The sequence below is a fragment of the Pangasianodon hypophthalmus genome, chromosome 15, assembly GCF_027358585.1.
Source record: "Pangasianodon hypophthalmus isolate fPanHyp1 chromosome 15, fPanHyp1.pri, whole genome shotgun sequence".
NCBI classification, from domain to species: Eukaryota; Metazoa; Chordata; class Actinopteri; order Siluriformes; family Pangasiidae; genus Pangasianodon; species Pangasianodon hypophthalmus.
The window spans coordinates 13,665,159-13,691,145 of record NC_069724.1 but is presented as its reverse complement, the minus strand read 5'-3'; the positions used below and the strand labels follow the sequence as shown (position 1 = coordinate 13,691,145).

General features: G+C 40.3%; 1 protein-coding gene across 3 annotated transcripts in view; it reads left to right on the top strand.

Annotated features, from left to right (window-relative positions):
- ebf1b (EBF transcription factor 1b) overlaps positions 1-25,987 on the top strand; it is a 108,511-nt gene that overhangs the window by 12,530 nt on the left and 69,994 nt on the right. For all 3 annotated transcript variants that reach the window (XM_053240068.1, XM_053240066.1, XM_053240067.1), the window contains exons 5-6: positions 1,292-1,365; positions 4,470-4,538. In XM_053240068.1, the coding sequence (XP_053096043.1) occupies positions 1,292-1,365; positions 4,470-4,538 (143 nt within the window). The remainder of the gene's footprint in view (positions 1-1,291; positions 1,366-4,469; positions 4,539-25,987) is intronic.

Below are 25,987 nucleotides of genomic sequence, written 5' to 3'. Positions count from 1 at the left end.
AGCGATTGTTTGCTGCATTACACGCTAGAGTAGGCAGGATTCCAGTGAGAGCACAGGCCATTACACATCCTATCTTGCCCAGCTTCCTTGGCACTTTCAATGTGAGATTAAAAAAAAACAAGAAAGAGAAAGGGAGATAATGAAGAGAGGAAGCAGTCAGAGAAAGAATAGAGACAGAAAAGATGTGCACTTTTCAGAGTTTTTGAAAGACTGGCTAGTATGAGTCATGAATTTTTAAGGTCTGAGAGCATAGGGTGGAGATCTAGTGACGCAAAGACGGGAAAATTTTTGACTTTTTTCTTTTTTTTCAAAAATGTCATGCAATTTAATCCTATTTCTCAAAAATGGTCCATGGTCCAAATTTAGGTCTCATATGAAAAGTGCACAGGACAAAATCAAGTATGTATGAAAACACTTCAGTACAACTGTTTTAGAAGTCAGCATTTTTTCATTCATTGGAAGTTCTTAATTGGAAGGTCATTGTCTTCTGAATGAAGGATGAAATACTCTAGTAGGTATATGTATAAAGCTCTGAATGACTCCTTTGCCTGGTCCCTTCCCTCATCAAACTGTTCACCTTCAGCAGGTGTTCTTTATTCTCTCTACCTCTCACAGCATGTATTAAGCACAGTTTCTCATAACGGCAAGCCCTTTGCCACAAGTTGCCTCTAACTGTGGATCTGGGGTTAGGAAAAGGCAGGAATTAGGCAAGGTAGAAATGATGAGGCCGACTCTTCCTACCCACGCCTGCTTCTGAAACCTCTTATTTTTTTCCCCCTCATCCATTTATTTGTCATACATGGAACCAGAGCCAGAGCCTCTGCTCAGGAATGGCCAGAGACACTAGCACGACACTGCTGGATTCCCACGACATTTTATTAAACACAGCCCTGACCACACGCTGTAAAATGCTCAAGCTGTCAAGCCCTCTCAGTGTGTCTCTTGTGTGTTTCTCAAGTGGAATCTGTGCTCTTGAATTCTGAGCTGAACTGGAGCAAGAGATCACAGAGCAGTTTGGGAAAAAAGTAGGGGGGTCACTGGAAAGAAGTCATTTGACTGGGGAGATGATAGATGGTAGCTGAGTCTTGGAAATATCCCAAATCAGTGTTACAGAATTTGCAGTACTGGTTTTATGGTGCTTCTTTGCTCGAGTATCAGACCATGTTTGACAAAATATTTTCTGCCTTATGCCCACAAATTCACATGAAAAAATGGGCTGCAACTTGTTGGCTAAGTACCAGATGAACAAAATGAACAGTGTTACTCCAACCTTTGTTTTCTGTTTTCCAAGGCGATCATCTATGAAGGTCAGGACAAGAACCCTGAGATGTGTCGTGTGCTACTGACCCATGAAATCATGTGCAGGTAAGACAGTGGCGTTTATAGAAGAATTTTAGATTAAAGTAGGTTGGGAAGATTGACGTCTACCTATTTTTAGCAATATTTTAACAGTGTTCCACCTCATGAACATCAACCTAATCCTGAATTAATTAGGGCGAGCAGAAACTCATTACTCTTTTGGCTTCATTAACAAATATGCTTCCTCTGCAGTCCTATGAAGTGCAAGCCTGGTTGGCTTAGGAACTTAGTTAACAAAGATTCAAACTCAGCAGCTTAAGTAGTAGTTGAGGCACACACGCACACGCACACACACACACACACACATGTCCTTGTGAGGACCGTCCATAGACAATTATTATTGCAGCTTATTAATCTGTTATACTATACAGTACTGTGCAAAAGTCTTAGGCACCCTATTTTTTTAGTACTTTTTAGAACTTTTTATAGATTTTTATTTTATGACTTCTACATTATTGATTCAGTACAAAAACATTTTAGATTTCTAAACAGTTTTCTTAGTTTTCCAGCATAAAATTAAATGTTACAGAAAAATGTTTGTATGTCAGTAAAGAAAGCAGCATATTACATAAGAGACACTTTTCAGACAAAAAAACCTAATGAAGGCTGCAGGGTTTTGCTGCAAAAATAAGAAGCGAGTGCGACAGTCAAAGTGTCCAGAAGAACTGTAGCTGCTTCTGCAAGATGCTCAGTAACACTTACAGCTCATTTCCTTATAAAACTGCACAAATTGTACCTGAGACTACTATTTTTTAAGTGAAGGATCGTCACTCCAAATATTGACTGTTTCATTTGTTACTGTTTACTGCTCTTTATAGTATTTTTTTAAATGTAGAAACATTTAATTTCATTATTTTTGAAGGCATTTTTGCTCAACAGCATTTCTTTGCATGTGTTTAAGACTTTTGCACAGTACTGTATATACTGTATACACTCACTGTCCACTTTAATAGGAACACCTGTACACTTACTCATTTATGCAGTTATCCAATCAGCCAATCATGTAGCAGCAGCACAATGCATAAAATCATGCAGAAACAGGTCAAGAGCTTCAGTTAATGTTCACATCAAACATCAGAATGGGGAAAAATTGTGATCTCTGTGACTTTAACCGTGACATGGTTGTTGGTGCCAGATGGGCTGGTTTGAATATTTCAGAAACTGCTGATCTCCTGGGAATTTCACACACAACTCTAGAGTCTCACACAAGTCTCTAGAGTTTACACAGAAGTTTACACAGAAGTTTACACAGAATTGTGTGAAAAACAAAAAACATCCTATGAGCGGAGGGTCTGCAGGCTGAAACACCTTGCTGATGAGAGAGTTCAGAGTAGAATGACCAGACTGGTTTGTCACATAGATCACACAGTTTCCCCATTCTGATGTTTGATGTGAAAATTCACTGAAGCTCTTGACCTGAATTTGCATGATTGACTGATTAGATAACTGCATAAATGAGCAGATGTACAGGTGTTCCTATTAAAGTGGTTATATATTTAAAGTATTTTATATATATATATATATATATATATATATATATATATATATATATATATATATATATACCAATCAGCCCACAAACACACGGCAAACATCTTCCACCATGATGTTAGACAATCTGTGTGCCAACCAATAGTTGTTCCCTCCTCAACTTGCCTGTGTGTGTGTGCGTGTGTGTGTGCGTGTGTTGGGAGGGGGGTGGGGGGTGGAATGGTTTCAAATGCACTCTCAATTATAAGCAGAAAATTAGGCTGTTCGCTATTAATCAGGCCTGCTAATTGCCACAGACCACCATTAGCCATATGGTGCTGTGCCAGCTTGCAACTGTGGGACAGAAATGCTTATTCCTTTCCTTTGAAAAAACAGAAAGAAAAAAATGACCAAAACAGTTGTGAGAACATGCTAAAGGACGTTTTTTTTGCTGGACTAGGCCAAAACGGTTCTTTTTAAAGATTAAGGTTGTCATAACACAGGACCAGCAACATGAATCAAAGCATCCTGTGAAGTAAAACATATGCTGGAGGAGGCCCATACATGTTTCTGTGTATTTATGGCAACTGCTGTTTCCTGTTAATTACATGAGGCAATTTAGCTTTAATTTCTTCAAAAGCTGTATCGAGAAGGAAACCTGGAGTTTAAAGATGCAATTTCCTGATGGGGATCTTAGGGTTGGACTGATGTTAGGGAATATAGATAATACCACTTTTTCAAAATAAGTTGATAGATGTGGTAATTAACATAATTTCTACTTAAAATAAGGTGTTTCTGTGTGTGCATGTGCGTGTGTGTGTGTGTGTGTGTGTGTGTGTGTGTTTGCGTGTGCGCATGTTTGAACAAAAAGAAGAATGGAAACGAGCATTTATTGATTTATTTCATTCTGACAAATGACATTTCCAAACGAGACTATTTGCAGTGTCTACTGTATAATGTATTTTCTGTACAGCTTCTCACAAGCTAATATGATTGAGCACACACAAAAGGCCCTAAAAATTTGGCCTTTTTGAGAGAGAGAGACTGAATTAGTGAAAAGAGACAATACTGCGGGTTTCATGTGACAGTTTCATCCCCAGCCCCTTTGAGAGTCCCACTGCCATCTGTGCAGAGGAAATTCGAGCCTGGGGGTCTCTCTCTCTCTCTCTCTCTCTCTCTCTCTCTCTCTCTCTCTCTCCAAGCTGCTCCTAACCCTCTTACACTCTTTCTTTATCACCTTTAACCCCCGCAGATTCACCCTCATCACCTCCTCAGCTCCATCTAACATTTGACCACAGAATTGTGGTAAACATAAACTATATAAACATTCCTAGCATCCTAGGCATCTCATCCACAGACTTGGCATGTGCATATATTTTGTGTAATCATCCTTCTTTACCTATCTAAAGTAAAATGAAGACAAAACATACTCAATCCTTCTATGCCACTTATTTCTACCTAGCCTTCACTTGTCTGGTTTTAACACTTTATGCTAAATCATTCTATGTACAGTATGAACATAAATAATGAATATGGTCATACTGTTCTTAACTAACTCCTAAATTTCTTTTTTTTTCTGTACACTGATATGAAGTGATACCTCACTTAAGGTGTTTCTTTTCTCTTCTCCTCCACGTCAGTCGGTGTTGTGACAAAAAAAGCTGCGGCAACCGAAATGAGACGCCTTCTGACCCTGTGATCATTGACAGGTAGGAGTGCTTGCTTCTTGTTATCCCACTATGACAGGTGCTTATGTTAGTGTATGTGTGTTCCACATGAAACATGAGTGTTAACAACAGCTCTTTTATTGTAATGCTGGGCCATGCTTACTAATTAAGTCTTTACATAGCCTTCCCATACAAATCTAGGTTTCTCTTAACTTGTTGACTTTAATGCTGTGAAGTTCTTTGGCGGTGGTTTTGCTGTGCTAAGCCAAAAATGTTGAGAGCAAATTGCTGTATATTGGCCTTTACATGGTTCACTTACACTATGAGCTTTCTGATTTCAACCCACAATCAGGGTTTTTTTCTGTTTTTGTTTCCTTTGATCAAACATTGTTCCTTCTTTTGATCTGATTGGCTTTCTCAAAGGACCAGTGGTACCTATTTGAATCATACTTGAGGAGGTGGATTCAAGAACATGGCCTTTTTTAAAGTTAACCATCTCAGCCACTTTATTTGAGGAGCAGCAGGTCTACTCCTAGACTAATCCCGACTATAGCCAGAGTTTGAAAAATTGACTGGTAAACAGAGAGATTAGTCTGAAAACTGAAATCTGTTTCACCAACACAGACCGCTATAGTGACTATACCACAGTTGCCACTGACCTGATCTATCTGTCAATCTCACACATTCTTTTCCCATTATTCATGAATAAGATCCCAAGGTATTTAAACTCCTCCACCAAGGGCAAAGGTTCCTATTTCTCTAATAGAGAACCATGGGCTCTGACTTAAAGGTGGTGATTTTCATCCCAGCCACTTCAACTTCATCTTAATGCTAAGAATGCAGACACAACACTTGGAACACTTTTGCCTCTTCTTAAACTTGATGGCTTTCCTCACCACTGGTATCCCTCATTGCATCTGCCATGACATGCACCGACAGGCTTCTGCCCACAGCTTCATATAGCTGCCTTTGAAATTGAGGACTTGAACCTGGTCCATTCAGTCTCAATGTCTCCAACCCCACTTGGTGCAAGGGAGAAGTCCTTTCTGGAGGTCATCAGTTAAAAGCTCTGCCTCTCTTTACCCAATTGTCCAAAAGATATGGCCTCAAGTCTGATAATACAATCACAAAATTGATCATTGACTTGTGGCTTAAGGAGCTTGGGTACCAAGTACACTTACAAGCTACTCTGTGTTATTGACAATCCTTGGCTTGCACAGAAGTCTAATAATATTTCAATGCTCGGGTTTGGACCAGGGAGGCCATTTCTCCCAAGCATGTCTGGCATGCACCTGACTTCACCTTCATCTTGTAGGTAGTGAGCCCACAAAATGGCTCCACTTCACAATTTCATGACTGGCCAAAACCAGTTTATGTGGGTGGCCTGGGCAGCAAACACTTGCTTTCTGACACTACCCCCAGGCATCACTCCAGGTTGGGTCTCAGTAAGCCTAATCTGGCCAGGGTACACAAGGGTCTATTTTGTACCTTTAAAGGGAATTGCTCTTTGTCTGACCTCTCCTCTCAGATCTGTTCACCAAACGTGGACCTAATGGGAGCATTAAGCTCCTGGTGACATAGTCCTGAGGTTCACCAAAGTACTCAAGCCCATTTACTACGACAAGGTCTTGATCCACAAAGGAGGGTACTTCAGATTGGTAATTGGTTTGTATTTAGATCATGCTCCCACATCCAGAAACTGGGAAAGGCTGTACTCATATTCCTTTCACGCTTCTTAATAAAATCCACATGGATAATAGTCTCTGAAACAATAGCGGCCAAAGGGCCTCAGGCTTCGTCCCTCTCCCTCAAGTTCTCTCTCTCTCTCTTGCCATTCCTCCTTCTTTCCCCAGAGTACATGAATGCAACTCTACTCTCTTTAGCTTTGCATCTATCTCTCCAAAGCATCTCTATCCTTTATCAATATAATTGTTATTAGTGTATTATAAAATTGTACTACTGGTGGTATATATAATTATCTTGTTAGCAGTACTACTGAGCTATTCTTGGACATGGGCTCTTTATCTTTATTTATCTTTGTGTTGTGTTTGTTAGCATTTGTACACAATGTGAAAGAACCTCATGTACCCTGGTTTCTGTTGAGGTGGGTATTGCAGAAAATGATCTTGAGCAATGTGGAAGCTATTATCCAGGCTCTAGGGGCATTTACTCTTATGGGTCACAGCTCCCAATGCTATTCTAAGAGAGAGCCTCTTTCACTTAGTGTTGTAGAAAGATATTTAGAAAGAGCTGTCCCTGATGAATGATGGTAACATGTCCTTAGGGATTCATTTGGAAGGGAATCATCAACATTAAATTTTAAAACAAAATTGCAATTAAATGTTGTTCCAGACACTAATAGCACCAGCGATCTGTTTCAAGCCCAGTTTTCCCACATTATATTTTTCTTTCCATGATTTAGTTGTATTTTTTTTCTCCTTGGTTTTCTTATCTTTTTATATTGGGTTGGAGGCTGAAAACAGTCTTGGATGCTCAGTATGTGCTCAGTGTAAATGAGGTCTCATAAATTTGCAAATTTGCACAAAACAGCTTCATTCTAATGAAATCCTAAGAAATTTGCTCTAGCGATAATCAGTAACAATCAGCATCTAAATATTCCTACAAAAGCTGTCAAAAGGATATAGCATTGAATGAAGGTAGAAAAGTACATTTCAAATCAGCACAATAAAGTTGATAAGAACATTCTTGCTTATATTTTAGACAAACTTTGTTGCCAGTGAAATGCACACACAGAAGTTAGAAGTTAGCAGGTTCAGTTTTGAAGGCCTGTGACAATGTGTGTATGTAGTTGTGTGTCTGTATTTCAATTCATGTGTGGCTTGAGACTCCAAAAAGTTAGTAGCTGCTGAACGTCACCCTGGACCATGTGAGCAGAGCGTAAAAGATGATACTATATTTTTCCGTTCATCCTAAACACACAGCAATACGTACACTTAAAAAAATACAGATATTTGCATCAATGTCTTGAATCGTCAGTACAGCGTTATGTCTTATTAGGTTTAAAAAAGATCTGAGCATTCATTTTGCATAAGATTTTGTTGAGATTTTAAAAGGAAATAGGTCAATGGCGCCTCCGTTTTGTCACTTTGTTCGTAGCGGCTACTTTCAGGCATCTCAGTTTACAGGCTGCTTGTTATTTCTGAGACTTGAGATCTTTTGGTCTGGAATGGGTGTGAGAAAGTGTCTGTGTGTGTGTGTGTGGGCGTGAAATTTCCTCTTCATGGGTGTATGAACAGGGAGTGACGAGTGTAAATAGGTTACCCCAGTTTTTGTTCATTTTTGTTCATTTCTTTATCACTGTAAAAATATCTTGTGGTGTTGTGTCATAAGTGCTTTGGCAACAGTCAGATTTATTATTTGGCTGTAGAGCTGTGTGTTCTCCGACAGATTTTGGATATGTGATGTTTCTGGAGTGACTTTATCTTTGCCATATCCTATAACAAATCATTAACAAACAAAAAGGCATAACATACCTTTAAATAAATTCTTATGTAAATTAACATATCATTTAGGGTAGGTGTCAGAATGATGTAAAATCTACCTAAGCAGTTACATATGTTTACATATGTTATACATATGTATGCATATGATGCATAAATAACTATCAGATCATCATCAAATGCAGACATCAAATGCACAAATCTGTGCTTTATTCAGTAGTCTGGAGGTTTAAATTTCAAATCTGCATTAGCCAGTCTGATCAAACTTGCATTTGTCAAGAACATGAAATGAGTACTGAATCTCCTCCTTGTGCTTTGCCTGCCACAAAGTGAATAAACATAGCCCGTAGAGTTTCTACAAACAAACCTCACAATGAACGCACCACTGAGCCAGAGATTCAGAGAGGGCTTTTGTTTGGTCTGTGTTTCGAAGCTGGAAGCACTACTCTCTGTGGGATTTCTTAGACTCTTCGGATGTGGGCAGCCCATGCTGGGACCCAAGGGTGCAATGGGACCGCCCCAGAATGTGAGAGTTCCCGTGGATGCCGTGGGACTTCCTGTTGCTCCCTCACATTTTTAATCTCAAATAGCCCAACATCTGGACTTGCACACTAACCAGCAGAAAGTACATGTTTGCCCCACTCTCCCCAGCTGGTAGATGTCATATGATAATGGAGAGTTTGCTTGTGGGTGTGAATTGTTAAGAACGAATTGGGGAGAAAAAAAATTAATAAAAAGCGATCAACTTCAATACGTGACATTTATTTAAGGTGAGTGTTCAAATGAATTTCTCAGTAAATCTGTGCACAGGAAACATACATTTGTGTGGTAATTGAGTGAATAAAACCTGTGTTCTGGGTAAAAATAATAACCCAGGAGTTGGTCCACGTCATCAACCCAGTTCCGAGTATTGTCGAATTAGAGGGATATTAAATAACCTGGCAAAATCACCCACCAGACTCAACCCAGTATTTAAGAATAAGAAATAACCCATTATTTTATAAAAGATGTATCCTGCTGGCATTTATCTTTTTTTGCGAGACATTGAGATAATGATTTAAATTACATTTGCAAAGAAAACAACCATCAGAGCAGAATATAGTTTGTGCATGGTTCTTCTGTTTTTGTCTGTTGTATCTCACGTCTAAAATGATCTGAAAGACATGAATCAGTATATTAGAAGTATCCACTGCCTAACACATGGCCACTCCACGTTGTTTCCTATTAAGCTAATCTAGCCATTGTTAATGTAATCCTGGACAGCTTGGCGGGTTATTGTCAGCCAATTACAGAGAGCAGAGGCACAAAGAGAGACACAGAAACAGGGAAACATTGAGGGAAAAGCATGGATCAGTCAGAAAGAAGGGAAGAAAGGTGTAAGGAAGATTGACAGAAATTAAGAAAGCGAGAAAGATGAAGTGGTGGGATGTGTGTGTGTGTGGGGGGGGGGGGTGGGGGGTGGGGGGGGGGGTGATGGTGAAACAATCTCTGGCACATTACCACAGTAGCATGCAGAGTATCCTTGGTCTTTCACAGTACCACTCTATTGTGAGTGGCTGCGTGTGGCCCACTTAATCCCAACATGCAAAGCAGTTAATAACATGCCATCGACCTCTACCTCTCCAGTTAATATAAGGTTAACAATATGCAGTTCACCCAGGCCACAATCCTATCACGCGCCTGGTTGACCACAAAAGAGTGAGACGCATTGCGCTGTGTGGGAGGGAGTCTGACTCTCTCTCTCTCTCTCTCTCTCTCTCTCTCTCTCGCTTACCTCGCTGTCACTCAGTTTCGCTGTCTGTTTTTTTTCACTCTACTGCTCAGTTTCAGTTTCATTCTTTTGGTGTGCCTTTGTGCATTTCTTTGCCTCTCTATCAATCGCTCTGTCTGCCTCTCTGTGTATTTGTCTCATCTCTCTCTCTCTCACTCTCTCTCTCTCTCTCTCTCTCTGCTGGGGATGTCACATTTTCCTCCTCCTCCAAGATGGAATTGGCCCTGAGGGCTATCTAGCACACAACTCTGAAGTCTGGTGCATGTGTGTGTGTGTGTGTGTGGGTGTGTGTGTGGGTGTGTGTGTGTGTGTGTGTGGGTGTTTGGGTGGGTGATTGTGTTGCTACAGGCAGTGGAACTGCTGGTGTGTGTCCTGTCAGTACAGGGGGTGCAGCCTGTGGGGAGGAAGGAAGCGCCTTTTACCCCTTGCTGGAGATAAGACCAATCATAGGGATGACACTCTGTGTGCATGTGTGTGTGTGTGTGTGTGTGTGTGTGTGCTGAAGCCTGTCAATCAAGGACTCATGAAATGTCAATCACCCTTTGTGGACTTACATGGACAGCATTAGGTCAGCAGAAGCACCTCACACTCTGGGTTGGCTGGGTTCATATTTTAAGTCTCTCTATGGGCTTATGTTACGACTACTTTAGATTTCTGTAGTTAATTTGCGACACAATAGTCAAAGATGGCCATCACACATGATGTAACCATAATTACTGTCCATCTGTCCATGTTGTCTAATTGACGTCTAAGCAAAACTTGAAGAAGGAAGGGGAGATGAAGAAAGGTCATGTGTTCATTCATCATCACATCTTCTCCAAATCCGGTCTCACACACAGAACTGGAGAGGCAGCCAGATGGAGAGCTGCGCAGACCTTTTTGCATGAACTATCTGAGTGTAGAAACTTATTTTGTATAGATACGCAAATGTGAGTACACTCACAAACATACACATTTATAATTAACTTATCTATTATTGCAGCTAAATACACAGCTAAATCTTTTAACTGTTTTAAGTTTTAAATCATTGTTTAAAAAATTGCATCGCCCTGATGATCAGGGTTTCCTGCTGAATGAAATTTTTGACCAAGGCCTAGAATGGCAGACAGGAAGGACCCCTCCTAAAGTATGTTACTTCCTGATTTGTGTTGTACTCTTTCACAGGTGCATAAGAAGACAAAAACATTGCTGTTTTAAACAGTTTTTAAAAGTGCCCTTGTTTTCCATTTGTTATAATAATAATAATAATAATAATAATAATGTTATATTTCTATTTGCAAATAATCAAGAATCACATAATTGTGATTCTTGAAGGACAAGTTCATAATTTCATCAAAGGTGATTGTACAAATGCCAGTTATGGGTAGAGAAACAAGAACTGAAAGTTTACACATGGTGCAGGGTGGAATGTCACCCTTCACTGAATTTCTCTGAAATACATGATAAGCTAGATTAATTAGGGATAGCAACAAATCCTATTCAATGAAATATTCATTGTAGCTTTGGTGGCTATTGGTTTTAGAGCATAATTAGGTGATTAGCTGAAAATACTGTTATTTTTGTTTTTCTATTTCCCCGTTGTTCAGAGAAGCATTTTGACTGCAATATTATTGATACCATATTGTGTATATGAGGATACTGTACAGGTTAAGAACAATAGCTAGTGACTGTGCAGCGCTACCGAGGTTAGTTTGCTTAGTTCAGCATTAGCACTGATGAGGGCCTTAGCCTCTAACTCCCATGGATCTTCTACCGTGTGGACTATGTTTATTCACTTTGCATTTTGGTCTCCATAATTGAATAATTCATAAATGCATAATATATGGGATCCTGGAGATTTCTGTATCCCCGGTTGTGTTTTTAGTGTCCCGTTAGCCAGGATCCCCCTGCACTGGGGGCCCATTGTTGTGTTTTGAATCTACTTCCTGCGGGGAAAGGTCACCCGTGGCTCTAAAAGACAGAGCAAGGCCAGTGAATTATTCATGACATTGACTTTGTGTCAGAGAAAGAGGGGGGAGGGTGAGAGCGGGAAAAAGTGAGAAATAGGGAAAGAGAGATACAGGAGGAATGAGGATGTTTTATTCATTTAGCTCATTTAGGATCCCTAGCTGTACCTTTTTACCATTAAAAAGCCAACATTTACACTGGATGCTAATTTGGTTTAAAAAAAAAAAAAAAAGCCCCTCCCAGAACTCACCAAGCTTAATGCTCTATAAACAAATAGGTCACTAACTGGTATAGCATATCATTTTTAGTGGCTTGCCAAACACGGAATTCACATTTTATTAACAATAACTAACATTTGTGTAATGTGAAGACAGAAACCATCATATTCAGTCAGTTTGCTCAGATTAAATTGGCCCTAAACTATTTACTTTTTTTGGGATAGAAAGCTCACTGATTTTGCATTAACATTAGCTTCCAGCACTGCACAGCAGACAGCCCAGAACACAGTGCCCTTAGGCTGTGTTTAAAGAGGTGGCAGACACACATCCTCTTCAGGGCACAGGCTCTTTAGGGTTTACAAAGCCCAAGATTGAGGGATGGCAAAGGGGGAAAGCACCTTGCCCCAGGCTACGTCATACACAGATGTGCTCCTCAGTCTCCATTACAAAACCCTCAGGTTTCATTAGTCAGCTTTTTGAAAGAGGGAGGAGGAGGGAGGGTGTGACGGTTCTCTCTGAAAGAGATAATGGCAGGAGGGCTTATGGAATACCTTCTTACCCATCTGTCTAATGTCTCACCCAGGACTTTTGGGTGCTCTGTAGCATGTTCTTTGCATTTTAGATACACTAGCAAATGTAAAAATAGTGCAAAATACTAGTTAATAAAGCATTTTTTGCTTTTAAGGCTATTGAGTAGATGTAGAACGATATGGACTTATTAAGAAGTTTTGCTTGTACGTACCAGAAAAAAAGACATACAGTACTGTGCAAAAGTCTTAGGCACATGCAAAGAAATGCTGTAGAGCAAAGATGCCTTCAAAAATAATGAAATTAAATGTTTCTACATTAAAACATACTATAAAGAGCAGTATAGTGTGAAAAAATAGTAGTCTCAGGTACAATTAGTGCAGTTTTATAAGGAAATGAGCTGTAAGTGTTACTGAGCATCGTGCAGAAGCAGCTACAGTTCTTCTGGACGACTGTTTCTTTGCAGCAAAACCCAGCAGCCTTCATTATGTATTTTTGAAAAGTGTCTCTTCTGCTGCTTTCTTTACTGACATACAAACATTTTTCTGTAACATTTAATTTTGTGCTGGAAAACTAATGTTCGGAATTCTAAAATGTTTTTGTACTGAATCAATAATGTAGAAGTCATAAAATAAAATCTACAACAAAGTTTGTACTAAAAAATAGGATGCTTAAGACTTTTGCACAGTACTGTATAATTAACCAGGTTCTCAAACATAGTTAAAAATAAAGGTGCCTGAAAAGGTTCTTAAGCATGATGCCATACAGGAACCATTTTTGATTCAGTAAAATACCATTTTTGGTTCTCTAAAGGACAGTTCTTTAACTGTTTTTTGTTTAAACAAACAGAATATGTGTTTAACCATTACATAGCTATAACATAATGTGCCACCAACAAAAATGGTTAATGATCAATCAATCAAATTGCTCTTCAGGAAACCAAAAAAGGTTTCTTCTATGATTTGACTCTAAAGAACCATTTCCAGCACCTTTATTTTTAAGCATGCAGTCTAGGGTGAGTGGTAATGAAACCATCTTCAGTGTGCACAAGGACTAACTGTGGATGTATAAAATATCAATATTTGGGAGGTACTCAGTGAATCAAGTCCAAGCTCTTGATAAAACACACAGCACTACCATGTTCGCTCCCATTCCCTACAGCTCAACCTTTAGCTACCTAAGACTTTCCAGTGATGTTTTAGTGAAGTGGGCTCTTGCCAGATGATAGAGCTGTGGTTTGGGACGGCTCCCCCCAGTTCCTCACAGAGCTGCACTCTCTCTGAGGGCCATTAGCTTCTAACTGGCACAGCAACCCCTCTGCTACCTGACCTCTGAGTCTGCCTAGCCATGAATGGGCCACTGTGTGTGTAACCCCCTTCCCAAAATCACCAGCCAACCCCTGACCGAGCCCGTTTTCATTAGCAATGTCGTTAAAAAGAAAACTGACTCTGTTGGCTGGGAAATTCGACCATGTCCTCTCTGTCAATAGACAGAGCCAGCCAGGCCTACGACCCCTCCCCATGTAATGAATGCTTCTAATTTGCCCCTGGAAGGCAGAGTGTGTATGTGAGCTTGTGCGTGAGTAATTTCATTAAGACAGTAAGTGGCAAACATACCTTGATGTTGATGATTTTTTTTCTAGTGTAATTTCTCAGCTCTCCATGTGCATACAGCTACAGTGCTTTTCCCTTTGCAAGGCGCTTTTGTGCTGCTGAATTTTATTGGATACACTGCCATCCAGACAGAACTTCACAAGGCAGTAATGTTTTGATATCTATATGCTATTTCTTCCCATACTGTCTGTCTTTTCTGTCATACTAGAAAGGAAATGAAATGAGAGGACACAGGCTTTTGGAGATGTTTGGAGATAAAATGTTTGAAATTTTCAGTTTTAGAGCTTGATAGATGCTCACACCGTGCTCTCGGATTGGCGCTTCAGCCATTCTGTAGAGTCCGAGCTCTGAATGATCTGTGTACTGTCACCAAACAAACACTGCATAATGGAAGTCCTGAGACTCTCACCCCTGCAAGCAGATGAGAACCAAACCACTCTGCTGGAAATAAATAGATGGGTGCCATTACTTTTATCCTTGTCCTTGGGTCCATGGGTCATTATGCTTTTGGGTTTACATGTAGATTCCTGCAGTTGGGTATCAGGGACTTAGTGAGCAAGGTTACATGGAGGTGATTTTGTGTGTGTGTGTGTGTGTGTGTGTATGTTTGTATATGTGTGTGCGTGTGTAAGAGAGAGAGAGAGAGCTGCTTTAGAACTAGTGCCTCAAGCAAGAACAGCCTGATGTAGACCTGAAATTCTCTTTGCTTTCCTTCTACCTCTCTTTGTTTTTCTTTTTTCAAGCCAGGCCGATGCTGTGGAGGAAATCCCCTGGAGAGCTGTGGGGAGCGATGATTGACAGTCTGAATGTTTGGTTGTTTTCAGACTTGCCAGTTACAGTGCTGGACCTTAGCTTCTTGCGAATTCTTTGCAAAAAGTGTTTAAAACGAAAAATGCCAGGTTCACCAGCTCATAAGTCATGGGCATACTGGCTCAGTATGAGCAATTGTAGACTTATACCACTCATAAATGTTGACTGTAAATCCAGAGCCTTATAAATAAACATGTTAGTAACTGCAGCATTACTGGTTCTGTGGATACGAATATGAATATAGAATGGCACGTAACTGCAAAACACATTAACAAAACCAAAACAAAACATTACTAATTCGACACACTGTATGACTATCACAAGCAAAAGGAGCTGCACTTTCGGTCTGTTATCCCGTAAGCCTAGCAACATGATTCAATGTGAAGCTATTTATGTTATTATAGCGAGGAGTAATTTTTTTCTTCTGAATAACCTGGCTGTCGTTAGCCAGTTTAAGTGTTTGCATACTCATATTAATGTTGTGCAAAATTGACAGCATATTTAGAACAACATTATATGAATGCCCTTGATAAAAATAAGCATGAATAAAAGCATCAGTAGATTTAATTAGGCTCATATTTCCTCTTACTGTAAACATCCCCCAGCTCTCCATTTTCTGCGGTCTCTCCGACGGACACATGCTGTAGCCAGAAAAAAGCAGTGATGTTCAGTAAGCATTTCTGTTTCGAGTTAACGTTGATGTGTTTCTCAATTTGCTGTTGTGTTTTTGCTTTAGTTGTTGCATATTCTGATGTGCTGTTGCATCTTTGGTTGGGTAATAAGTTTTGCACTAATAGGCCACTGTATGAATATGAAGCCTGTTGTCATGTGTTATGTTGTGCAGCACATCAGCACTCTATGCTGCACTCAGGGCTTCTATAAGCATCTGTCTTGGTGTGTGAGAAGGTGGGAAACAAAGGAGGTGAGGTGGCAGTCATGCATCACTCCATTATTAATAGCAGGGTCCAAATAAAAACGCATACCTTGTCTGATTTAACGGATGGCTGTGTCCACGCTGCTGGCCCTGTTCAAGAGAGCCGGTGGAGTAACAAAGTTATTTCACTGAACAACACACTCAAACAAAGGCTAGTTTGACCAAATATAACACAGTGTATTACAAGCATTTAGCAGATGCCCTTATCCAGAACAATTTACAGAAGTGCTTTGTAGTCTCCATCAGAAACATATCCACATGCTAGTAAAAATAGGTCAGGGTCTAATAATACCATCACGCTAAAATCCTGGTAGCGAGAAGTTAGTACGGCATAAAACACACAAGAAGAGATTTTTAAACATATAAATTAGTGCTCATTTAATTGCTTGTTTAAGTGAGGTAGGGTTTCAGTCTTTGTTTGACGATAGCCAGTGACTGTTCGGAGAAGTTCATTCCACCACCTGGGACTAATTCCACCACCTATAACTACCACCATTTTGTTATTTCTTTTATCAGAGTAGATTGTTTTGATTCCTTACAGCAGGTGCCATCTTGCTTATTGTACATAACTTGGGCTGTGGATTGTGTTATCCGTCTCTCAGCAGTGTGCAAAGTGATTCATGGCTTAGTTGTGTTGAATCTGAATCTCTACACTGTAGAGGAAGCCTTTCAAGTGTGCTTGGCTGGCCAGTGGTGAGCTGATGTATGTTTTTATAATGAGCTGCTGCTTTATAATGGTGCCACCTCCCTGTAGCTGCCTGTCTGGGCCACTTAGGTGCTTGGTAATTAACACACAAATCTCACTGCAGTCATTCATTCAGAGGAGGGTTCATACCTCTTTATCTTCTCCTGAACTGGAAAAAAGTCCCAAACGTTAGCGTCCTAAACTCATAGATCATGATATGCTTCAAGCAGTTAGACTTACGCTTATTTTTCTACTACTCTGATCCCTCTTCAGCCTCTACAGCCAAGGAGTTTCAGTTTTTACATGGTAGCTTGCCAAAAGGGGATTGTGAACAACGGTCAGCTTCATACCTCCTAGTTATGTTTTGAATATGACTTCTTTTATTTGCCCTGTTATTTGAGCTTGTAGGCATGCAGGAACCTTTTCAGTCACATTTAAAATCACACACTCCTGTCTGTGTGAACAAACTACTTCAATTTGAAAAATTCACACAGCCTCTTCGTGAGTCAATTCACTCACTTCCTCTGGTTCCTCTGCCGACTTGTCTTCCTAAACAACATTCTCGGTGACATGAGATGAGATTTTTCTTCACATACAGCTATGCGCTGTCGATATTCTAAATAGGGAACAAATTGGTGACAAGCCAGGGAGACATCTCCCCATCATCAGTGAGCCCACTTTCATTTTTTTTTCTCTGTCTTTTTAAGTCCTTTTGTTTTTCCTATGTGTTGTTTGGACACTGGTTTTTAAGCCATTGCCACCCAAGCCACAGCAAACCAAAATGAATAGTGACAATGTGGCCCAGCTCGCTCAGCCATGCTATTTGGAGTATATTTTGGGATCTTGGGAGCCTTGCCAGGATGCAGAGAGTGGCACAAGGTGCCCTTCTTTTTCAATGCCAGCATCTTTGTGTCCTGCAATACAACTCCATGTTCTCAGGCGCTTCTCTGTCCTGACTGGAGGAAGAAGAAGAAATCTTTCTGGTGGGATATGTGTGTGCAGAGAGATTGAGTTCATGTGACAGAAACTAAACCTACCTTTTTGTTTCATATTTCATTATTTGTTCATTTTCATTATCTTGTTTCAGCTTGTTACTCCCAGGTCAAAATAATGAAATCTCTGGAATATAAAAATAATTTTTAAAATGAATGCTGTTAATTAGAGAAACATGTCATACCAAGCACATCAAGTATACACTCTACACTGTAAAATATTATTTTAGTGTTGCTGGACCATTTAAACTTGGCTGTTTCAACCCAAACAGAACAAAAGGGTAAAATGCATTTAAATGCTGTTTCTCAGCAACTCTGGCTATCCATCATTAAAGGTAACAATTCAATGCCAAGTTCACTCTGACAGGAGAACGCCTGTTCAATCTCACTTCAGAATACGGGCTGAGTTCCGACCAACTTTAGCATCCCCTGCCTTTGTCCTCTGGTGGGGGATGATGGTGGTTGATGTCATATGTCTGGCGGTCTCGCAGTGCCGATGTCCCCCTTTGTGTAGATCTGTGGACTTTTCCTGTCCAACATGTCTGCTTTGAGATCGGGAGCAGAGGGGGGTTTGAGAGGCGATTTCCCTTCTGAAGCACACTAGGAAGAAGGGGCCAGAGTCCCCGCCGAGCCCGCCATTGTTATTTCAGCTCACCAGCTGCACAGATCGATGGCCTTATTCAGTGTCCTGGTCAACCTTCAGCACACGTCCCAAAAAACAACAAATACATCCTGGCCTGGCCTGCGCCAGACACTTCTGAACACCGGCGTAAATCTTACGAGTGAATGACACATGGGACAAAAGTAGCAGGGTGTCATGTAGAAACACAAAATGGAAAGCAATGCAATTAGAAAGCTCTATCAACAATGCAGACACTGTTTAACCCTCTCAAACCAGATGTTATGACATCTCAGCTGTAAATAGAAATAGGAAACGGGATATTTCATAATTGCCTGTTAATTATCTTTATTTGGCACCAAACATGAGGTTCTGGGAGCATGAATGCAAATTAGCATGCCATTGTCTAAGAAATCTTTCCCTGCCTCTTTCTCATGCAGAGCATGCTGATACCTGACTGTGCCAATAGGAATTTTCTATTGTTTGGATATTTGATTTTGTCACAGTTTACATTTTGGCACTGAAACTGCTAGAAGCATAATTAGTCTTACTGGAAGAACACTCAAGGCTGATCCAAAACAAACACATTTCATGTTAACACCCTTAATTTCAAATGTGCCTTATCTTGAATCTCTCAAGCTGAGAATGATTGATTCAAGGTTACAATCATATAATGTTTATTCACACAAGATCTATATATTATCGGCAGTATTCTACCCCTAATTAAACATGTTAATAAGAGTTGAATCTGTCACCGGGTAATCAGTGGGTGTGATGATGGCAGCATTGAGTGCTGGCATCAACGCTTTGTTATTTCTGTCACTTTGCTGCAGTGAGTGTGACAACACACGTCGTCAGTTTTCACTTCCTTCTTCCTCTTTTCTCTCACACTTTGCACTTCCATCATTGTATTCGAATGACAGAGCAGTAAACCAGAAAAATCTCAAAGGGATTTATGTAAATCAGTGTGTATGATTAAGGTTCAGGGGCCCTTAAATTATAACATAAACAGAAAAATAAGACACAAGACCATGGAATTGGTGTGTACGGGTGTGGAGTTATATATTCCTGGTATATTTGTGACTATTTATATTATATATATTAAACATGGTGAAGAACTGCATGATTGTAGAAATTGGTTGGGTTAAAATAATTATGTGATTAGGCATGCTGCTGTGATACCAATCAAATCAGTGTATACCTGGATATTTTTGTAATGATATAGGGTTAGATTTAACTTATAGATATAGTGTTTTGTGGCAGAAATAACCATCTGCAAATGCAATGACTGTCTTTTTGTGCACGTTTGTGGATGTTCACTTGCATCTGAGATGCCTGGGGCATATGTTTATATTATATTTATCTGTATGATGATAGTTAAATTTGTCTATTATTTACTTAGACATCCTACTGAGTCTTTTAATTATATAATTTTGTTCATATGACACATCAACTGTCTGAGTCAGATTTAGTCACAATTAGTCACCACAACTGAGTTAAAATAGTTCATTATATTATCGTTTGCAATTACGCACAGTAGCCTATTTATAGAGATGTGGAGTGACATAATAGTCTACATCTACAAAGGTAGGTTGTGAGACAAAGAACAATTGCCTGCACAGCTTTTTGCCTGGGTTTCTTTATCAGTTTTATTGCTGTTATTGTGGGTTTTCTATGCTCTGTAGCTCGACACTGTTTAGGATGAAAAGGCATTTTGATGCCCTTCTTTTGGTGCCTTTCTTCTATTCAGTCTAGCCTCAGTGTGAGGGTTTGAGATCAAAACTCAACATCTTACTCTGAGGGAATTTCCGGCTTAAATACTCCAGGAGAGACATGCAGCTTGGCAACATCAAGTGCTTCTCATCGATTGAGACTACATGCCACAGGCTCTTGCTTTTCTCCATGTTTGAAAAAAATGTCCACTCTTCATCTTAAGCCCCCTTCTGCTTATGGCAGACTAGAAAAAAAGAGAGCGAAACGCAGCAATTTTCTAATTCAGTCAAATAAAGCACTCGCAGTGTCAGCTGTCAGCCAGGGAGCTTAGCTGAGGGGTCAGGGGTTGCGGTGCTACTTTCATGCGAGTGCTAATCGATTAGCCGTCAAGCCGCACTCAAGTGGTAAGACCGATGGAAGGCCACCTGGGTCCCATTTCAATAATTGTTCGATGCCTGGGGTGTGCTACCTTCTCCTCCTCCTGCTTCAGGCTTGGGGAAGGAGACATGAAGAATGTGCTGAAAGTGAGCAAATATGTATGTAAGTGACCAAAAAAACCTCATCATAGACAGACCTTGCCAAGTTGGCATGGGTGGAATTATTGATGCTGGTATTGATTAGTAGATTGCTGAGGGATAATTTGGTCTGAATTTGTCTGGTGACTCTGCTGAGGTTAAGCATAGTGCACTTACAGCCTCATGCACTCTCAGAATTAAGCTTTACTCCTCGTATGGTAGGCCAATAGCTGCGATTCAGAATGAATTGAAATTACTTGATTCCTGTAGTTGCACACTGCAAGCCTGGATATTAAAATAGTTTGCTGAAATTGTTACACCACACTCAAATTTATAGCAATTTAACAAATTGACTTGTCTAGAATTTTCACAAGAATGTGTAATGTGTTGACATGTGCGGTGTCTTGATTTGTTTGCCCCAGTAAACTTCCTCTAATGTTGAAGGATTAAATATGAGTGGAGGATAAGGATCAGATCAAAACAATTATACAGTTCAAAGGCCTCCGCAAGCACACATGTGCATCTCAGCCTGTCGGAGGAAATGGCTACATTTCCCTTGCTGACAAATGTCAGAGACCTATGAGATAATATGAGGAAGTGGAGCTATCCATCTTTCCTGAGGGCCTGGAGCGAATAGTGTGTTTATTTCACACTCTGGAGATACTCCTTTCTAGTGGTTCTCAGAATTTATGCAACTGTTAATATTACTGGTCTGAACTATGCCAACACTCAAGAAGTGTTTCTTGAATGCACAGAGATGGAAGCGAGACACGGAAAATGTTAAAACCATGCAGGTTTGTTATCTATAGCATGTATTCTATTTATTTGACGGTAATAAAATGTAAATTATAGCTGGGGCCTTTTTTTGTCCTTAATGGGAAAATGATAGTTAGAGACGACTGCTTCACTACAAAACTTACCCACATGGCTACCTATAATCTTTAATAGCTGTGTTTTAAGTGAAATCAATAGTCCTACCATATTCCCCTGATGGATGCCTGAAATTTGGGCGCTATAGGATCCTTCCAGAAAGAATTAAATACCATCAAAATCCATTTCAGCCGTGTGTTTGTGTGAGAAGTGGGGTGAGGGGTGAAGAGTGTTTCTGTTTATGACCAGCTCACACAGACTGATCTCTTTCTCACACATGGTGCAATGGGCCAGGATAAACGGCCTCTCATGGCAGTACTGGGGGTGGGGGAGGGGTGATTAGAGGTTAATAGATTGCTCAGTCAGGCACCATAGCTTACGCTGCCATTAGCACCATGTTACTGACACAAGCCTCACATTGCTGATGTCACACGGTCAATTGGAGATGAGGCAATCTCCATCCATCAAGCGTTTAGCACATATCGTTTGCTGCTATCATTCTGAGCCTTTATTTCCGTTTTCCACAGGCATGACAATGCTGCCGTGGTATTACCATTAGTACAAATGCCTTCCACAGTGATCGGTTAAAAAAAAAAAAAAAAAAACCAGTGTTAACTGACAGGAAAATTATTACCACTTTTCTGAATGTCTGTGGTAGTTTATACGTTGTCTTTATGAATACACCCAATGTTTTATGGCCTGAATATTTCACAGCTCTTTAAGGGTTTTCTGAGGCCACAGTCATGCATGTTTTCATAGGATGCCAAGACTGTTTTTTTTTTCAGACTGCAAATGAGAGGACATAAATTATAAGCCTGATTTTTAGTCATGTTTGCTGCACTATAATTTAGGTGCCATCCAACAGTAAGATGCTAATTGGCCAAATTACCGTGCAACAACATAGAATTTATGCTCAGCTAATGAGCTGTGGGTTAAGCCTATCCCTCCCCAACCACCAAAATAGAGAGAAAAAGGAAAGTAATGCAAACTTATCCAGTAGTAGAAAACAGCCAGCTGATTTACAACATCGTAATACCAACACAAAAAGCCCACGGTTACAAATGCAGGATCATTACTACATTTACACAATCTCCACTTCAACCATTTTTTTCCCCATTTTATTTTTCCTCTCTATATGCAACTTGTGGCCTGCTTTGCTTCCCTTCTCATTCTTGCTTTTTTTAACATTTCAGTGAAAACAGTCAGAATAGCATGACAGGCATTTGTAGTTGTGAGGCAGGGGATGTCGATCCCTCATGATTCCCTCTGAAGGCAGATTGCTCCTCGAAAGTAGAGAAAGCCAAGCCGACTCCAGTCACAACATGGCAGCTTGTTTTCACACTTCCACCTGATTTGTTTAGACACTTTTTCTCTGTGAGGCGCCTTGCTGCTTAACGTCGGTTTCAAATGATGTAGGCTGTGTAAACAGACACGTTTGTTTTACTCTCCATGCTCATTAGGTGGCTGACCTCTAATTTAGCAGCCTGAGAATCTGAGGCGAGAGAGATTTCGCAGTGCCTGGAACGGCGAGATGCCACGGTCTGATCTGAACAGAGGGTGTTTTAGCATGTGGCTGTTCTTTGTTCTATACAAAGTCCAATAATAAACAGGACTATTAATAAAAGTTATTGTGAGGTAGAGACTTGAAGAATACGCCTCACAGACCAAACGAGGGCTCTGAAACAAAGAGTGTGAAGCCTTGGTTCAGGTGACAATAGATGAATGGCAGAAATAATGTGGAAACATCAGGCAGGAGGGCAGGGTGTGGAGCCAGCAGACCCACGCTGATGTCACCAGAGGAAATGCCCCATGACCACCAGGGCCTTAGCAACATCCACGTAAACAGAAACAGGGCAGCCATGTTGTCAACGCCGGAGGGGCAAAGGCGCATGCTTTGCACGCACATTGTGATAGGATGCAAACTGCTGGAAAATTGTAGGCGCAAAACCACTGGTGCTGTCTGTCTTACCTGAAGCTGACCCTAGCTGTTTTCAGACTCTTTATTTCATTCCCTTTACCTCTTCTCTCATGCATGTACTCTGTAACAGTGGTAACTCCAGTAGAAAGCTTGTGCATGCGCACATGCTCGTGTGTGAGATATCATGGTCAGACGTGCTTAGAGCCCCTGAGTGATGAATTCCCCTGCTCTCTGGATTACTTCCTGTTCTGGAGAGCCCCAGCTCCAAGTCCAGGACCAACTCCCACAGGAAGTGGATACGGATCGGTTAATGGAAAGGAATGTGTGTCCCTAGGGGGTGAAAGGGGTCTAAACACTCCCCTGATGTCTCTTTTTTCCTGCTCAGGGGGGTAAGGGTTGTGTTTTTGCAGTGTAGTTTGTGTTAGAAAGAGCCACAAATAGACAGACAGAAATAAACACAAGCGGTGAAGATATATAAGAACATAAGAAATGACTCTACACACAGTGTAGAAACAGTGAGAAACAGTGAGAAAATCTGAGTGTGTGACATACTGGCTTGGGAAGGTAGCAGTATCACAGCATTACATCTCCAGGTTATTTACTTTCCAGTTATTTACCAAAGTCATAAGTATAATGCAGTTATAATACAGTTCTTTGTTGTTGTTCAGTTGTAAAAAATATTGTATTCCTAGTGTATTAATGGGCATTGTAAAAGAAATAAAATGTATTAAATAAAGACAATTAATGGTAGTGCACCAAACTATATCTGCCTCAGTTTCTATCCAAAGGCCAATACAGAAATTTGCTATTAAATGGTAATCTCACAAGGATGTCCTAAAGACTTCCCACTTCCAAAAACAGTTTATGCCTAAAACTCGCCTTTCTGCTTCACTGGCTACTGGATACTGGATACTGTAGACTTTCACCTTTTTAGGACCCATAAAGACTCTACTGTACTCATCCCAAGACAGCCTAACCTCACAGAAAAAATATTTGCATGCAACTTATTTGCAGCACCTTCTATACTATGAATATCAATGTTCTGTTACATGCATATGTTGCACATCAACATATCAAACATTCACTCTAATGCTCTGTATGAGGCATTCTGCAGCAATGTAATTTAACCAAGCCCACCTCTACCACTACACTATTTGAATAAGAATATGTAATAAGTAATTTTACCTCTTTTTTAAATATATTGAGTGTAGCCTGTTTCACATGTGAAGTTTGTGTTTTTCACCACATATTATTACACTTACTGGGCTCGTGAGATTTCTCCTCTTCTCTGCAATCGGACGTGCAAATCCGATGCAAGTGCATTTTCAAAACACGGAGAGTCGTCAGGCTGTAAATTCTTTAGGCTGCAGAGACTACAGAGACTTTCTGTAAATACCCACATTACCTAACGACTTGCAAACCCGATTATGTTAGGTGATGTACAAATAAAATTGAATTGGAAGAAATAGAACATGTCAGTAGTGGTCCAAGAACTCATGATAATGAGTCATATAACAAGGCTGTCTGCTGGAAGTGGGTGATGTATGGCAGACTGCTCTGTCTGCACTCCTCCATCCATCACACCAGGTCCTTCTGGGAATGTATTGGGGCTCAAATGGACCCCTGACCCACTAGGCATGAAGCCAGAGCCTGCGTGGCAGCAACAGCACAAGTAACGGAAGACAAGGAGTGTTTTAAGTGTTTTGATTGACAGGAATAAGCTATATATTCAGATCACTGCTGGATTGAACTGCACTGATGCATTTGTACAGTCATGAGTGTTGAAAGATCACTTAGGGGGTTTATTTGCATCTGGCTAGATTTAAACGACTACTGTAAGTATTCATTTAAGGCTGTAGGTGCTGTTTAAAAAAAAGTGTTAGATAAGAATAGAAATTTGAATAAATGTAAAAAGGAGAGGAGCAAAGAAGAGAGAACAGGAGTATATCAGCTGGACAGAGTAAAACTCTAGTTACCTGGAATGCGTGAATGTTTTGTTTTTGTCCCCTTTCTCCAAGCCAACATTCCGCACTCCACATTTTGTTCAGTTACAACAGGGTGTGTGGATTTCTTTCGTTTCTTTTTATAATTTGTCCAGGAAAAGCTGACAATTGCTTGGCGGTAATAAGCGGCGTTATCAATCTTGACGATGACAATAGAAGGAAAACCTGTGCTGTGTGCGAGGCAGGAGGTACATTACTGCAACACCACATGCACCAGTGTTGCAATACACTGACCTTGCTCCTCTATGAAATGTATCTGTGAGTGTGTGAGTGTGTCCGGCTGTGTGTCTAGTTCATATTTATACATCTACACAGCTTGTACGTGGAGACATTCTGTGTTGTTCAATTGTATTCATTATGCAATCACAAACCTAATTTGAACAAATGCAATATAAGAATAGCAGGCATCTGATAATGTGCAGAGCTTCCAACGTCATCTTCTGGACACAGATGCACACTACTGAGGGCATTCTCATTTTATCCCACATCACTAAAGCTAGCAAAGCACAGCTCCCAGAAGCCCCACGCAGATAAACACCTAAAGTGAGTGTTTATGTACAAAGTGATTTGTGTGGGAACCCCTTCAGGTCCCACTGCTCTAGTTTATTTATGTCTCTGCCATATGGACATGTTGCTACAGATTATATCGTGTTGAGAGCCACCGAACGCACAAGACCATCAAACAAGCCAAGAGAAAATCCTGTTTCCTATTATTACATTCTTTACGTAAAGGGGAATTATGTACTTTCTTTCAAAAATGGTCCTTAAAATGTACAAATGTTGATGAGTTACATATAGTCATCAGCAGTAAATGTGCAAGATAGAACTATTTGTAGAAAATTATGTTGTTCTTCACATAAAGAAAACAACTTACTAGAAAAGTATGCTTCAAAT